Source organism: Anneissia japonica, unplaced genomic scaffold (genome assembly GCF_011630105.1).
Source record: "Anneissia japonica isolate Jap-2015-1 unplaced genomic scaffold, ASM1163010v1 scaffold287756_len632865_cov181, whole genome shotgun sequence".
NCBI lineage: Eukaryota > Metazoa > Echinodermata > Crinoidea > Comatulida > Comatulidae > Anneissia > Anneissia japonica.
This window is the reverse complement of record NW_022693589.1, coordinates 594,244-612,760: the sequence shown is the minus strand read 5'-3', so window position 1 is coordinate 612,760 and position 18,517 is coordinate 594,244. Positions and strand designations below refer to the sequence as shown.

Below are 18,517 nucleotides of genomic sequence, written 5' to 3'. Positions count from 1 at the left end.
TGTTTATATTATACAACCCGAATTTTAACATTTAAATCATGTTTTCTGTATAACTGTATCTGGAGATAAGATCTGTCAGTTCAAAACATAATATAATAAGGTGAAATGAAATAAACAAAGTACAATATAGGCCAAATTGATATTTTGAGAACGAAACACTAAAATTGATAACGAGAAAGTTAGCAAATCGAGATTTGTATGCCCTTATTCTGTACTACAGGACTAGACTATTGTTTAAATCCAACGGTGAAAATTGTCCTCGAATCTCGCCAGGTAATTTTAATGAGGATACCAGACAGGAAGTGAGAAATGTTAACATATCGCAGTCGCAATGAAAAATTCAACTTGACGTAACATGCATGTGACGACGTTAGAAGAGGCTTTGCCGTTCGAGCTTGAAAAATTCAACTTATCGTAAGAATCGTAACCGGCTTATTTTGTCTGCGGCCCAGCACGATCAAGACGCGGCTGTTTTTGTCCAACTTCTCGTAACAGTCGTAAGAATCGTATGAATCGTAAGAAATTCTGAACTTTACGTCGACTCGAAACCAGACTTAAGAGGTATGCACATTTCTGACACGTAAGTGACACCTGCTTATGTCTTCTTTTAAGTTAACAGTTTCGCTGTCATTTCCTGAGGCGTAGGGTGGTTCCCATTTAAGGATGTGCGAAAGTTGTAAACGAGACTACAAAGGATCAGTGGCGTAACGAAGGAGCCGAAAGACAAGTGGCGTATCTAGAAGCCTTGAAATTGAGGGGATGATTGGGGGGGGCCCCGAAGGTGAAGTGGTGGTGGAAAAGGTTCTAACCCCCCCCCCAAAAAAAATTACTTGCTTCTCCAGTCACCCCCCCCCCCTAAAGTCACGGTAAAGTAATTTAAAATCACCTTATTTTGCTAATTAGCGCCCCTCAACTGATCATCGAGCCCACCCCCACTTCACCTTCGCGCCCCACAACTGCACCCCCATTTCAAGACTCCTAGATACACCACTGCTTTAATAGACTTGTTTGTAAGGGGACGCGGCCTTTAAAGATTGGGGGTCCCGGAGTTTGGGGGCCGAGGTTCAATGAACCTGCGGTAGTTAGGCCACCAACCATGGGAAACAATAAATTAAACCATGAGCAAGAGCATTGACACATGAGTATGATACATGTGTTTTTGTCCATAAATATTTATTGATTTCAATTGGCTCGTTTTGTTTAGTATTTACTGTAATATATGTTTATTAGTGATATCTAAGTTAAAAAATGCTTTTCTCCGGTCAAATCACGATACATAAACTTAATATTCGAAAATGTAAAAAAGACTTTAAAATATGTCATAGGAAGTTAAAAACGTCCAGAAACAACCGGGCCTTTGCAACCCCGACCCCCAGCGTCTGGCCAGGTGCCTCCGACTCATTCGTTGTACGCCACTGTTCTAATGTTCATTGCACATTTTGCTCCTGTGTAGATACCGGAGTCCGTTGTAATGTCGCAATCCACTGACACAAAAAGTTTTATGCAGTCTGCCCAATAATGCTTCGTGAGTTTTTGCTCACAGCCATAAGCATGCGCAGTTAACAACTTCGTAGTATGATTGAACTGGCCATTCATGCATTCGCCTCGACGGCCGTACGAGTATGTGGTCATATTACCGCCGACACGTAAACAATAAAGGAGTAAAAGAATTCATTGTATTTACAGTATTTCATATTAATGTAGTGTTTATTCACAGTTTGGATAAAAATGAGTTTTATTTTGTTTTACGACTAGACATAACAAAGGATTATAGGCCTATGTGTACTTTTATTGGCCTAATTGCTGCCCTGCAATTTTCCATTGTAGTACTAATAGCAGGCCTATTTTTAGGCCTACACCAGCCCCAGCCTACGCTCCAACCAGCCTACGCCCCTGATTTTTTCACCTGCACAACCCATGAAGACATTCCCAAAGTCCTGTTCCTCCATCTTCACCTCGAACCCACGGAGCGGATTTCACAACGCAGCACCTGCTCTTTGAGTTTATGTTATGGATTAAAAAACCTTGTTATGCTTACAAATGATCTCTCAGATACTTTTGATTTTGTTCAGCTTCTGCCAATGTACAGAGCCCCTAAAGGGACATGGTTAAAGAAAAGCAAGAGTCAAGAAAGCAACCCACCACGACCAGCAGATTTCTTGGAACTTTTTGATTTGGAAGAACAGGAATGTTCATCTCATGGAACTTCAGAATTAATGTTTCTATGATATATGCCTGGTATGGACATTCAAAACCCACATTAACTCTTATTTGAGAGTATGTAGTGAACATTTTGAAAAGAAAATATTTGAGTATGATTCTATGAAAGTGCGTTTATGTGGTGGTAAACCTGCAAAGCAACTGAAACAAAATGCAGTTCTGGCAAAGTTTGTTTTAATATAGTAGGGTACTTTAGAGTCAGGCTATAAGACAAAGCCTGGAGGGGTTTATAGAAGGTAAAGGTCTAACCTCAACAACAAATTTTAATTTAAATTGGACAGTTGGCATTGAACAATCATGTTTTACATTCCCATTTGTAACCAAATCCTGTTCTAAAATATAATTTTGTGTCAGGACCTAAATGCCAGGTTTACCAGTACAATACAAAATGAAATAATGTTATAGCAAATTTGATTCATGATCAAAATTTCATTAGTGCCTTAGGAAATACAAACAATTTGCATTAATGGCGAACGAAAAACTTAAGCTCCCATGGCCGAGGCACTATCTGCATACGGTTCCTTGATGCCATTTGTGTCAATCAAAACCAAAGAAATGTGGAGAACTACAGGAATTGCAATAGCTAATGCCCTTAGAAAAAAAGAGGTTATAAGAAAGAAACAGAAGTATTAGCGCTTTAGAGCAGTAGAAAACCAATAGAGAATTTGCTGCTAGAGATGTAACGTATGCTATTAAACAAATTATTGTATTGTTTTACTGTATCGTGTTTCTTTGTGTGGATATTGGCCCTTGATGGCTATTGTAGCAAATAAAAGGAATTGAATTCCATTGAATTGAATTTTACGTTGTATTTTCATCTTTTAGATATAATGCCATCTAAAGCTTATTTTCTTGATTGGACATTGATAGGCATACTAATATTAACTATTTAGTTTAAAGATCGACACAGTATTCGAATTAATGGAGGGGAGTGGCGTAAAATAAAGTTGTAGGAGGCACTATAACATCAAGTTATAGAGGATTAAGCTTGTCAAATGACTTTCTTAGTTAAAAGAATTGAAAATGCTGAACGGAATGTAGGAATAGAAAAATGAAACAGAACATAAATAACATAAAACTTCCAAGATGGTAAATAATAATAGTGTGGATATAAACTTTCAACTAGAAACAATGTAATCTTTGTTAAGTTAAATGAAATATACAAAATAAAGTATTGATTTTGTTGCACCTTAAATAATCTACAAAGAATTACCCCAACATACTCACTTCTATAGCCAATCTGATATGATTACAGAAGTCAGAAACATAATGCAAATACAGTAGATACAGTACTTTCAAATTCTGAGATTATAAATGTCAATTGGTACATGCATTTGAAAAAATTAATTTAGATTAGTACCAAGTAACCTAAATAAATAATTCAAAATATAAAAATATATATATAGTGTTATATTTTAACATATAAAAATAGTATATATTTTCAGGGCTTGTTTTAGCCTGAAATGCTATTGAATCAATAGATCATCAGCACATCGAATTTGCAACAGCTCGAACCCAGACTGCAACAGCAACAGCTCCCGGGTCAGGATTTGTAACCTTTTCACTACTCACGTAACTTGCACGGCCAGCTCTTGCAACCATATTCTTTGTTTTTTCTGCCATTTCCTCAGCAGCCTAAAAACAATAAATTTAGAATTCCAGTCTTTAATTTATAATTCAATGATTGATATCAATGGTGTGTACATTATATTTTTAGACTAATTTTTAAATTTCTTTTTTCCAAATTGAAAAAAAACATGCTTAATTTGGATTTTGGTTTGTGTAGAGGAAAAAAAATGCTAGCTGAGGTATCTAAGTCTGGTCAGAAATGAACAACATGAGGCTCGAACACACAACCACAGGGTTGAAATCCTGAGCAGCAGCCACTGTGTCAGATGCAACTGTTCATGTTCTACCAGACGCTGATGCTGTTTTACACTATAAACAGACCAAAGGAAACTTACTTTAGCCGCATCTGCAAGACAAGAGCCTACTTCACCATCTTGGCTAAGAACCTTGTAAACAGCATTCAATGAATCAAGCTGAAAGGTAATAGAAGACTAAATTCAATGTACTATGATAATACTATACTTCAAATATATAATGCAATAAGAAAAATATGAATTAAACTTTTTTCCTCTTTAACAAAACTGGACTCGCATTTCAAAATTAATTCTACAACAAACCTGATGAATTTATTCAAGGATATTCAAATATAAAGTTTATAATACTAGTGATGTTTTGAAGATGGAATCATAATTAAAATGTTAAAAAAAAAATTGCAAGAAAATGTAATATGCTTTGAAGTTTCACATGGATTACACAAGATTAATTTGTAACTGGTTTTAAGTACAAACCTGATGAATTTATTCAAGGATATTCAAATTTGATGTTTATAATGCTAGTGATGTTTTGAAGGCTGAATCATAATTTTTAAATTAATTTTTAATTTTTAAAATGTTAAAAAAATAATTGCAAGAAAGTGTAACATGCTTTAAAGTTTCCCATGGATTAAACATGATTAACTTGTAACTGATTTTATGTAGCTATGCCTTATATTAAATTATAATGTTCTGCTACTCTAAGGCTGTGGCATTACCATTGTTCTGTCTCCAATTTCTGCACCTCCGTATTTCATCATGGCATCCATTCCTTCTTTCAAAGCTTCACTGTAACTCTGAAGATTGTTTGTTGGCTTTAACACTCGGCTTGCAGCAGTGAAGAAAATGCTGTACAACTAAAATATGAAATGTTAACTAGAATATATGTGAATATTTGTATTGTGACATATGTAAACAATAAATACACATACTGTTTTACGGTCAAACCACCAAACATTCATCATTTCATAATTGTTGCCTAGGGAAAGTTTGCATAATATTTTGTCCCAAAATACTTTCCAACAAGGATATTTACAAGATTACCAACCAATCAAGACATTGTAACTGAAAGTAAATGTTGCAGGCTGAGATATCATGTCGATTTATAGCCAGACCTGAATATATACCATTTTCTCAGTCAGAACACAGTGTTAAAATAAAGTTAACTGAATGTTATAAAGAGATATTTGACTGATAATAACAGGCACAATTTTAAGTAGCAAATTCAGTATCCATGTCACAGTAGCAATGTGTAAAAAACAATTAGTTGTACAGAAGCCAATAACATGAAGGCAAGTTTAGGATGTTTGTATTTTCAGTGGCATTTAATTGACTTACTGCTCCTGAGGATCCCCCCATCACATCTTCAGCAATTGATGCAAACTGCATGGAAACACTACTTGGTGAGAGTGGGGTCTTCTGAGTTGATAACCATGATAGTATTCCTATTAAGATATACAAATCACAAAATGTTTATTATTTATTACTGATATGAAATTATGTTCACAATTCCTTGTAAAGATATACTGTCTAGAATGAGCTTAAAATAATTTTAAAATAAAATACAATACCTAAATCACTGCTTATTCTCACAAATTGCCAATCAACAAAAAACTTGAAATAAAAAAATATTACATAATAAATATTTTTTATATTGGTTGATGAATAATTTATAACTTCAGCAGTATAAAATTCTTTTTCAATTGTTAGTTGGTAACTTTATATAAACTTGATAGAAAATGTAGTTCTACACAAACTTAAAGCTGATAGCCTTAAGCCATAGTATACAAATACCATAGGCCAATACAATTAATATTACATAAATCAAAATTTATAGAGTTTAATTTTTTATTTCAATTTTTCATGTTCTATAAAAGGAATTGTATGATTTTGTCTAGAACTACATTTCATGATGATGACAACAACTAAATCTGATTTCTAGCCTACGTTCTAGTTCAAGTATCTTATCATTAAAACCTATTGTAAGTCCAGGCCACTAATAACCCTAGCCTACTGGTAGCCATTTTCTAAAAGTCTATAAAACAACAAACCAAACCTTCAGCCCCTATCTTGAGGGTAGAACCAGTATCACCATCTCCACCTCCTCTATCAAGCTCATTCAGATGCTCCTCTTGTGAGCAGATAGCGTCACAAGCTGCTTTCACAGCTCTTGATAACACCTGGAATTCCTCTGGACAAATGGCAACATTTACAATGATTATTTAGTTATATGTATTATAAATAATTCAATTTTTTAAATAAAAATTCTTTACGTTCGAGTTCAAGTTCAACACAGAGTTGTTCTTCCCTGGAATTGTGCACATAAATAAAGAAAAAAATACAATATTTACAATACAATATAATATATAAAAAGATATTAAACCAATTCTGAACAGCAAGGTAAATCAAAAATGAAATATGTAAAATATTGCTTAGAGTTGACTTAATCTGGATTTTAAATTAACGCAATGTTGGGGTTGCCTGAAGTTCAACACTGAGGTTGTTCCATTCCAATGCCCTTTTCATAGAATAGACTGCATCTTTTTTCTAATTCAGTCTTAATAAGTGATTGAGTCTAGCAGAGTGAAATATGGAAATTGAGCTGAACTGCTATTGCCTGCAGAGCTCAGTACCTCAGTACCATTTTTAGAGGGCTAGTTGTATAGGGAACAAATATCTCCACCAAAATATACCATTTCCAGACAGTTATCAATTATATAAGCATATATGCACAACTGAATTCTTTGGTGAAACATACAATGTAAGATTTCAAAAAATAGAATTTATTTTACCTGTATATCCTTGGGTACCTTCACCTGATTTCATTTGCACTTTGTTGTCAGGAATTTCGAGGTACTTACATGGACCAACAGGGCAAGTACTTATCTTTGGCCATGCTACTGCTGCTGTTTCTTTGTCTGTAAAATTAAAAAAAAATTATAATAAGCTCATTTCATCTGTTTTGTAAGCCAAAAATATAATATATATAAAATAATATATAATATAGCCTAATAGTACTTTACTATGTTTTGGTTTCGTTTGTTAGATTTTATTTTATCTCTTTTGATCCAAAAAGATTGGTAATTTTAACTGGCAGGGATTTTTTTTGTCTGATCAATCTGTCAGGATGTCCTACATGTATCAGTATGTACATTTGCAATTTGTTTATGTTGTATAATGTACCTTGGTGACAAAATAAATGAAATTATAAACAAAATATCTAAAAATACAAAAGTTTTTTTTTTTTATAATTTACATTGTGCGATTTGTTTTTGGATACTTTAATTTGAACAACTAACAATGAATAATTGCGAGTAATACTGACCGAGATATTTGACGATCATTCCTTCATTATCCAGATGCATGATGGTAACCGAGACGCCTGCCATTTGCAGTGATGTCATGAAGGTACCACAATACACACGATCAACAGAAACACCTTTACCCACTAAAAAACAGCAATAAAGATGCAAGTAAAAGTAAATAATACAGGTGTATGACACACGTACTGACATGACTCACTTAGACATGTATAAAATGATGTTTATCAAGTGTTCTAAAAGTTGTTTTTCCTGTGAAAATCTAAGGTGTTGATTCTTGAGTGTTTTAGTAAAATGTAAAAACCCCCAAAGAGATGTATTTTAGTGATCCACAACATAGAAGGTTGCTAAACCATGTGTTAGTGTCTGTAGGCCAATGGACCTTTCGCTAAGCCCCGCTCCATTGATATTCTTGCTAAAGTCCCACGTGTTTGTGGGACAACATGTGTTGTGTGGGATTGTGAATTCCAGACCCTGTTCTTAATGGTCAGCTAGGTTTCATTGAGTTCAAATGTTCAGGCAAAGTCATGGCGAGTTTCAGAGGTTTACCATAATTTTTTAAAACAATTTATTAGTATTAGATGCAGATACTTTAAAATACGACAGAATGTTAAACATAGTATTTGAAGGGTGTGTAGAGACCTAGTTCTGAACATGTTCTAAATTTCTTAATGAGGCTTTCATACCAACCATAAGAGCTTGTCAGGCAGAAGTGTTAAATTTGTCAGTGAATGATTGGAAAAATATGAAATGGCAATTGACTACAATTACAATACTTTACCTAGATATTCAATGGCTTCTTTTGCCACAATGTTTAGTTCAAGGTATGATGTTCCTCCTAAGTTGTTGATAACTAACGCTACATGATCACCATCTTTGATTGCCAACCGTGACCTATTAGATGCATCAGTCATATGATCCAACATGGTAGCTACTGTGTCACAGGCTGAAAGCAACTGAAAGGAGAATTTGATAAATTTACATCAGGTTTCAATGAGCTGAAATGGGCTGGACCAGGCTGCCTAAAACTTCTTGGAGTGGGTTTAGAAGGTAAAATAAAGATACTCGCACTTTGAGATTTTAAAGGCTTTTTTAATCAATTTTAATATTTTAAAATCTGTAAAGATCTGCAAAATTTTTTTCTCTCCTGATGAACTGTGATGAATTCCCCTACGAAGATTTTTATTTCTTTCATTTTATTCTATTTCGACCACATATAGCAGCAAATTAACACTGAATTGCATGTGATTTACAATATACATTAAAATTCTTAATAAAAATTAAAAATTTTTTTTTGGAATCAGCACTTATTAAAAATGTTTACAAGAACGATGATACACACAATTTGAGTTGTTTGGTGGCCAAGCTCTGATTTAATACCTCAGCAACCTAGTTTTTATTCTTATTTCTATTTAAAGGAATTCACACTACCTTTATTCTCTTTATACCTGCTTCGCCATGAATCCCTAAGCCAAGCTCCATTTCATTGTGGCCAAGCTCAAATGATGGCCCAGAGCCAGGGAGCGAGCAGGGTGACAGGCTCACACTGATGGTTCCCATGCTGTTGGCAACTCTTGTCGCTACATCAATAATTTCTTCTAACGATTTTCCATCCTCTGCTAGTGCACCAGCCACCTACAAAATAATCCAACAATATATTTATTTTTAGTTTACATTCACTGACAGTAACTGAAAACAGCAAAATATTTAAACAATATGAAAAAGGGGAGGGGTTGGGGAGGGATTTAAAAACCTTTAATACAGTATAAAGCAACTTTACAGATGAAATAATTCTGAAGTTTAATTTCAAAAATCATGGAAAGAATAGAAAAACTGTCCATGAATATACTAAGATTTGGAAAAGGGATTTGAATGTAACCTTGTCTGGAGTTTTGTATACAAATACAGTAGTTGATTTAAGGGGAGACTTTTTTTATACATTGTTTAGCAAACCCACTGACTGCAAACTTTAATATAACTCCTTCTGTGTACATAAAATAGCCAAAAACTTTCTAAATTAACAAACACTATTCTACTGTTCTATTATAAATTAGCCTTTACCAAGTATCCTAATTACTATTACTATATAGTATGGTAGTACAAGATAAAATTCTCCTCAGAACTTTAGACTCAGACCATTGAGGTAGAAACAGACCTCACTGGACTGGCACTACTGTACGTCCAATTACACAGATAGAAACTGGACATTGTCATTGGTCACTTATAACTGAAGAACCTAGCCTTTCAAATAATGAGTGTACCATACTGAAGTACAAAGCAGTACTGAAGTGAAGTATTGTAGTAAATTTAAATAAATAAAACTATTTTATTTTTTATGAACAATCAAGACATGCTATAAGTGCCACTCCAAACAACAAATGTCTAAAATATAGAAATTTAATAATAATAAAAAACAAACTTTATCCTTAGTCCACTAACCTTGTGAATTAGTATGGTACCACACAATCCTCTCCTCCCTGCCATTTTGTTTTCACTGCTTAACGCACAATCTTCGCCAACTACAATCATTTCTACCCTTAATCCCTCTGCTTTGGCTCTTTCAGCAGCAATGCCAAAATTCAGACGGTCTCCAGTGTAACTTTTCACTATGAGTAATGTACCAGCTGGGGGGGGGGGGATAAATGGTGAGTAGATTACTATCAAAATGAAAGATTCTATGTGTACACTGAATAACATTCCAGCAATGTGGAATCATAAATATTAGATAAAAGTTTAAATGGCTAAAAACTCCATAGAGCTTTCTCCCTGAGCCCCAAAAAGGACCACTACCAACTTGTCGCCTCAACAATTCAGTAGGTCCCGCCCCCTGGACCGTCTTTGACTGGCACTCACCCTACCCCCAACCACAAAAACACCTGGATCCGGAACTGGTTAGATGAAAATCCTAGTAAGTCCTACATTAGATAAAAAAATACTGCAGCATGTTTTATTTGGGCAGGTTAACAATAATTTGTACCTTTGCTATTTTGTTGACTTACCGTATGTATCTCTTTGATTGAAATGCAATTATTCATGAAATCATAAACTCAAGCATATTTTACCTGAATTTCCAGTTCCAACTGCTTTGATGGCAGCCAAAATGCTTTTAGTTGGCGGAGAAGTAAAAACAGAACCGGCAATCGAACCCGTTAACATCCCTTTTCCAACATAACCTTAAAAAAAAAAATAAATAAATAAAATCAGAGATGATATTCTAAACATTCATTAAATAATCATCAATAAGTGCATGGGTGCAGATCATAAGGGGACACGTCCTCCGACATATTTTGTGGGGGGGGGGGGTTTGGTTGGTTGGTTCTCCACTTTTTGACTGCACTGTTATTTCAAATGTTAAAAAAGATGCCTGAACATTGTTGAAATGAACTGTGTTGTCCCAGGTTTTAACAAAACAGCACTGTACAGCCAGAGTACGTTATGGTATCTCTGCTCACAAACTTTTAAATTAACTATAATACACGAATCAAGTGGGCATGTCTTTATTATAATTTGAGAAGTATGACAAAAGCGTGTAAAGAATGGTTTTTGGTTCTAATACATCAAAGAAAATGTTTTTAAGTTGTTTTTTTTTTTGTAGTACATACAGAGAAATAGATTTTTATGATTGCTGAAAATCTTTGATAAAAAATCATTAAAAATTTGTTGGCACTTCATTTTGCCTATAATGGTGATGTGATAATGATGAATTTCACTATCATTATGTGGGTCTTTGTTTTTCAGGTCTTCGGTCTTCGTTTTTTAGACACCCATATAGGGTGTCTATAAAACGAAGACCCTTTAGTATTTCTTGATATTCCTCATTAAATTTCAATGAAATAATGAATTCGGTACTTGGCAACTGTTTTATGATGATTTTGAAATACTTTAAATACGATAATTGAGAAATAATTGGAGGTCTTCTTTTTTCGGGTCTTCGGTCTTCGTTTTGAAGACACCAATATTGGGTGTCTATAAAACGAAGACCCTTGAAAATTTCAGAGACGCCCAAAAAATTCGTAATTCTGATTTTGTGTTAGCCATGGTGTATTAACATCAAAATAAAAGAGTAAAAAAATAGGCTTCGTCCGTCTTCATTTTATAGCCTACCTAGACACGCATCATGCACCAAAAAGTCGATGGCTTCTTCCAAATTACAGTAAATGAACAATCTGGTGGAATGCCAAAGCCAAAAGTCACCCGTGCCTTCAAACCAGCAAGTACATAATGGCTTTAATGTGAATATTCAATGCAACATGTGTATGAGCGCCCTCATTTCATGCTACTAGGCGCCTGTAACCCCAATAACCTCTATACTTGTAGTGTGTGACATACCCTCAACCAGAGATATTATTATTACGTTATGTTGATTGCCAATCCCTAATATATCGTGGTCTAAAATTACAATTTTGGGCCATACTAAGCCATAAAAACTCTCACAATCAACCCACTACCTACTAGTTTTTATTCCGGGACCCTAATAGATGCTGTAGGCAGTCCCTTGGTTCAAACCCTGTCTCTTATACACATCTAGATGTGTATAAGAGACAGCTACTAGGCCTATGCCTACATGCCTGTCACCTGCAAGGCTAGATAGAACTAGGCCTCCCTACCTGCATGAGCTGGTTCATGACCAGAGCCTCCGCCAGAGAGAAGGGTAACTTTCTGTTCACGCTTCAGCTGCTCAACATCTTCCCTTAAAATAACTCTGTGTCCTTTCAGTTGTATAACCCCTGCAACAGACGAAATTAACCCTGCTAGAGCATCGTCAACACACTCATTAGGTTTATTCAACATCATGTTCGTGGTCATTCTTGACAATCGCTGTTATGGGCGACACTACGGCAGAGGTTCATGAATAATTAAGTAGCAATATAAATTGAATATTCATTTCACCTAGCACTGTATGTTATTGTCGACAAGGTCCAGTGAACACACACTCTGCTGTCTTATACCAACTTATACCCCATTCAGACTAGCTTCGCATTGCGATCAAGTGAAATCGTGTGTGAAAGCTCACCAATAGTAGTCGATATGTAATCGATATCGCAATTGTTACCCGTTGCAATTGGGTGCTACAATCTTATTACTCCCGATTACCACGGAATCTGATCGCAACGAATTCCACAGGCACTGTTTGGCTGAGGTCAGGCAACATAGGCCTAGCCACCGGAGGCCTAGGCCCTAGAATGTAAAGTTTGTTTGTGTTGGTCTGAATGCGTTCGTTGATTGCGATGGGGAGTAATCAGTTTTGGATCACCACCGATTACATCGCAACCGATCGCAAGAGAGTGTAGTCTGAATAGGGTGCCCATCTACCCTTGTGATTCGTTGCGATCAGATTCCGTGGTAATCGGGAGTAATAAAAATTGTAGCACCCAATCGCAACGGGTAACAATTTTATACAGTACATTAATCATTAGATGGGCACCGCTATTGCAGGTGTTGTTATATTTTATATATTAATTCTTAAATTTATTAATTATTTATTTATTCTTTCTTTATACTGTAGGCACTTTCAGTATTATTTCATTGATTTTCAAAGTGGTACAGTTTAAACATAACAAAAATACATACAATATAATGAAATGTTTAACAAAAAATAAAAAGAATATGGGCACCACTACTGCAGGTGTTGTTATATCTTATACATTAATCCTTAGATGGGCACCGCTACTGCATTAATGGCACCACTACTGCAGGTGTTGTTATATTTGTTATACGTTAACCTTAGATGGGCACCACTACTGAAGTTATGGGCACTGCTGCCATCTGCAGGTGTTGTTATATTTTATACATTAAATTCTTAGATGGCACCGCTACTGCGCTACTGCAGGTGTTGTTATATTTTATACATTAATACTTAGATGGGCACCGCTACTGCGTTACGGGCACCGCTGCTGCAGGTGTTGTTATATTTTATACATTAATCCTTAGATGGGCACTGCTACTGCAGGTGTTGTTATATTTTATATTAAATCCTTAGATGGGCACCGCTACTGCATTACGGGCACCGCTACTGCAGGTGTTGTTATATTTCATATATTAATCCTTAATTAATTTATTTATTATTATTTATTTATTCTTTATACTGTAGGCACTTTCAGTAATTACACTTATTTTCAATGTGGTACAGTTTAAACATAACAAAAATATATACAATATAAAAAATTGTTTAACAAAAAATAAAAAGAACATAGGCGCTGCTACTGCAGGTGTTGTTATGAACACCCTAAAAGTAATATGGATATGAACAATATGAAATAATTGAGACAGGGCCGGTACTAATGTAGAATAATAATTGGTTCGTAACCAACCTGGCGCGGCTACATAGGCCTTGTTTATTAGGCCTACTGCCGCTGGTGGTAGCTTCTGTTTATATTTTTCGTACTACTTACAAGGTACAGTACATACACAAAAAAATAGGCCTAGGCTAGGCCTATATAATTTCACTTTGTTACTTTACACAAGCAGAAAAAAAAAGTTCGTGTGTAGTGTGTGTTCACTGGACCTTGTCGACAATAACATACAGCGCTAGGTGAAATGAATATTCAATTTCTATTGCTACTTAATTATTCATGACCCCACGTAACGCTTACCTATCGTTGCTTTCTGTTGCAACGTTTACAGCGACACCAACGACTGATCAATTTTGCATCAAAGAGGTTTACTGGTCACCGGTAATATCAGTAACCAACCAACCAACGTCAAGCCAGACAAGGCCTTTATGAAATTACAATCCATGGAGCTCTCCGCTCCGACTCATCATTTAGCCACCAAGCACAAGCTTTGTGGTCGAGTGGTTGATGATTGATTGATTGAATTTATTCGATGCTCAACATGTGCAACCAATATATAAATGATTTGAGAACAAAAAAACGTAAAAAAAATAATGAGCATCAATAACGCCATTAGGACGTACATAGTCCAGCCCATTTCCAATGGGGTCCATTGCTCATTAAATCATTAATCAATTAAAATCATTAATATTTATAATTTAAAAATAGATATAAAAATACGATATACAAAGCAGACATCAAAACACTGATATTAATTGCACATTATTAAAATTTTGAAAAAGTTTTAAAATTGTCATCAAGAACAATAACAAAATGTAGGCCTACAAAATTTAAAACAGCACCCAGAGAATGCGAATATAAAAATTCGGTGGTGGCGGTGGTGATATACTAACGGGAAGTATACTCGTTTAAATGTTAATACATATTTTAATTAAATTAGTAAGCACAGCTAATTACAGGGAAGTTTGAAATATCAATCTCTCCACACACACATGCTATATCCAAATTTAAAGGAATTAGTTTGATATGTACAGTATGATGTTTTATGATGTATGTTGAATTGCCTTAATATTAAATAAAATTTATATTATGGCCAAGAAGACTCCATAATGAAACTCGCTGTTACTGACAAGAAATACCAAATTTGGTACGGTACATTGTGCATTAAACCAGCTAGGAAAATATTTTTTTTTTTTTTTTTTGCGTTGGCCACGTTTTTGGAAAAAAAAAAAAAATGGGTAGGTGGTCGGTAGGAAAACTTTTTTATTTCTTCAACTAAATATGTTTAAGAAAGTGTAATACATACTCCAAGTATTGAAATACACGCCATCGTGTTGGGATTCAATATTTCGACATTAATTATGTCATCATCAGGAATGAAAAAATTATCAATATTAGCAAGCTTATATGGACTAGTACCAAAATGTTTAACCAACATTATCTCTAGTAAGTGACATAGCATTGATTTAAACAAAAGATCAAAGCATTCTTACCATACTCTACTGATCAAAGCTACCTACAAACGCAAAGAAAGCTCCTTTGAAGCTCTGAGCCCATTGTTAAGCAAAGGGTGTAGTCTACGTATAGCAAACGCTTCTTTAAACAATAGGATAGACCAGTTTCGTATGTATACAATAATGTTATCTCTTATACACATCTAGATGTGTATAAGAGACAGATCCTAAAATTGTAACAATTTTAATTTCATAAAAATGTCCATTTGAAATTATTCACTTTAAGCATGAATTATCAGTTAATATGTTTTTATAATTTTAATAGTCCTACATATATTGAGCATAAACCTATTGAATATATTGGCTTTTGTGTACTGTAATGATAGTGTAGTCTGTAATGTAAGTAATAAATTAGGTTTAATATTTTCTAGTACTAACATTATTGACAGCTCCAGAAACTGATCTATCAATAATAACGGGATATTAGGCTGATGCATGCCCATTGCTCTCGGATCGTAAAATTCAGGCTAATGTGAATTTTCTGAATTGTGGCAATATATTAATATATCTCCATAATTATTGTTATTAAAATATAGGCCCACACAGTCATAAAAATTCAAAAATGACATTCAGCAAAAATGCCCAGTGTAAGCTAAAAGATATAAAATAAATTTATTGATTGTCAACGTGCACAGCTCGATTCACATGAAATTTAATTATTTCTTTAAACTAGCAACATATAATAAATATATGATTAAGTACAAAATACAAAGTTTATCATATTATAAATGAATGAACATTAGATATACAGTTGCACATGGTAAGCTTATTGTACTTTTTTGAATTTATTTGTCAACCAGTACTCAACTCATTTCAAAATAGTATTGTAGTACTGTACGGTAAAACTTTCAATAAAACTAGCAGTTACAGGTGATACCGTAATGGATAAATACAAAATACACTTAGGTAATTAATGCAACAATGACTATAAGACACTTTACAAGTTACAATTTTGTCCTGATTTTTTTAAGACACAAAAAAGCTGTTTGACAAAAAATTCGGGAAAAGTTAATGAGATGCTTTTGATATATTTAAAAAATTGGGGAAAAGGATCGGTAAAGGGTATGGTTACGGCCCTTTCGTCGTCAAACAACCTTTTGTGTTTAAGAAAAATCAGTTGTAACCATAGAGCTATTAAATTATTCTCATTATATCTCTATGGTCGTAACACATTAAAAAAAATGTTCCTATGGAGCCTGGCTTCCCACTAATATTTAACAGGGGTTCTCCACATATCACGACTGGGGCCAAGTTTGTAGATTGAATAATTTAATGATTATGCAAATCGCAAAGCGATCATAGAGTCAGAGAGTGGGCCGGGCCTGAATTTCCTACGCAGGTTGCTTTTTGCTATTTTTTTCAATTCCTTTAATTACAAAGCTACCATTATCTAGGGCAATTTATACCTATTCGTCAAACACATAATGTAAAATTATGAAGGTTAGAAATCTAGGCACAAGTCTTTTTATTATTATCGTAGACTTCTAGCGGGCCGGATAACATAACAAACATGCACTCGTAGGAAATACAGTAGGGCCACCAGCTGGGAAACCCTGATTTAACATGTATTCAAAATTGAAAAAAAAAACAACAAACTTTTATTAATTAGTATATTCAAATAGGCTATTAACTTAAAACTGAAAATTAGAACGGTAAATTTCTGTTAGCAAATTAGAGTATGAATACTTTATGATCTTTATTCGTTCATACTGAAGATGAACAAATAAAGCCTTCTCAATTTTACTTTTAAACAAACAAGATGCAACATGTCTACAGGAAGGTTATTCCAAGTTCAGACAAATCAAGTTGGGATAACAATTTTACTATTTTACTAAACTGTTCTCTAAATTAGGTAATTTTCATTGTTAAGAGAAAAAAAAAATAGTTAGGATACTAATAGCAATTGAATAAATGGCCTATATACAAGATTCCCAGAAAATGGTCAACATTTAGATAGGGCATACCAAAGAGTATAAATAGTTATACTCTTTGGGCATACATATTGCAGAACATAAACTTATAATAATAATATAGAGCTACATAACAACATAAAAAATAATAACACATTGCATTATTCATTAGGCCTATCTAGTTGTCATATACGGTAATATGCAAAAATGAAATTAATATAGCCAATTTATTCTAAACAATAATAACAAGTATAATGAGGCAGCACTTTGAGTGACGTAGCTATTATCAATTGTTCTTTATTCATACCCCGGTGTGTCGGCTGCAACTGAATTAAGAAGTCATATACAAGAATGAGTATGAATCGAGTTGTTTTTTTCATTCTGCGATTTGAGTCTTGCTCTACCTAATCACTGTAGTTTTTTTTGTCACTATGTACTTTCTAAATGCAAAATAGAGTAAATTTCTATGTATCTACCTCTAATCTATCCCTACTGAAATGATTACTGTAGGCACTTTTTCAGTCTTTTCACTCTTGCAATTAGAGAAATGCATGAGAGAAATGTTGCATAATTGTTGTGTTAAGACTGTGCGGTGCTCAAATCCTGCCCGTTTAACCATCAATTCTTGAATTCACACATCAATGAAGCTGTAACCTTGATAGCCTACCTTGTATTTCCAGTATCTTTGGTTGCAACACATAAGCTGGGCACTCACTGCACCCAACGCGATTTTATAATAAACACAACACGGCGACGAGTGCACAACGGATCGTTTTTATTGACGATTCGTTCCGACTGCCACCGAGAAAATCAGCAGATGGCGTCGTCGCGTTGTTTATCGCTCACCGGGAGCGGAGTTGAATTCGTCGGCACGACGCAGTGGGTGCCCGGTGTTACATAAAGCAGCTACATAGTGTACAAAGGAGTGCATCTGCAGCCATCTGAAAAACTGTACGTTGGCCTACCATGAAGATCTTAAGAACTAAGTTTTTAGTCTTTGGGACGTTGTACCCAGCGAGGTATATTTGTTTATTTGTTCAAAGCACAATCAACAATGCAACCTCTTCCGTTCAGTACGAAGTTACAGCGGTACTTCTATGATGCAGTGGAAAGATTTTGTTCAGCAACAGTGGGCAGACGTCTGTTTTGTAAGTAAGTAAGAGATGTGGGCGATAATAACGTTAACATACATCACTTAGTGACAAAGGTGAATACTGACTTGAGTTACTTCGAGTTCTTTTACGTCCGTCCACGATTCCAAATTTCCCCTTTCCTCCTATAGAAGCACATATAAATACATAAAAAAATTGGAATTAAGTTGCAATAAACCGTCTGTCATAAATCGTGTGACAGGATTATTTCTCACAACCTCAGTATATA

At 34.6% G+C, this 18,517-nt stretch overlaps 2 protein-coding genes across 5 annotated transcripts in view; both read right to left on the bottom strand.

Annotated features, from left to right (window-relative positions):
• Positions 1-1,152: 1,152 nt before the first annotated feature.
• Positions 1,153-12,258, bottom strand: LOC117100837 (triokinase/FMN cyclase-like). Its single transcript, XM_033240670.1, has 12 exons — positions 12,028-12,258; positions 10,483-10,593; positions 9,860-10,044; positions 8,852-9,055; positions 8,202-8,376; positions 7,426-7,548; positions 6,893-7,018; positions 6,157-6,291; positions 5,439-5,545; positions 4,820-4,957; positions 4,185-4,262; positions 1,153-3,855 (listed from the first exon to the last, which is right to left on the bottom strand). Exons 1-12 carry the CDS (start codon positions 12,224-12,226, stop codon positions 3,706-3,708), a joined length of 1,731 nt encoding a protein of 576 aa, XP_033096561.1. The 5' UTR covers positions 12,227-12,258; the 3' UTR covers positions 1,153-3,705.
• A 4,968-nt stretch (positions 12,259-17,226) lies between these two features.
• Positions 17,227-18,517, bottom strand: part of LOC117100836 (hemicentin-1-like) — a 9,123-nt gene continuing 7,832 nt past the window's right edge. For all 4 annotated transcript variants that reach the window (XM_033240669.1, XM_033240668.1, XM_033240665.1 and 1 more), the window contains one exon: positions 17,227-18,413. In XM_033240669.1, coding sequence (XP_033096560.1) covers positions 18,319-18,413 — 95 coding nt within the window. In that variant the 3' untranslated portion in view covers positions 17,227-18,318. The remainder of the gene's footprint in view (positions 18,414-18,517) is intronic.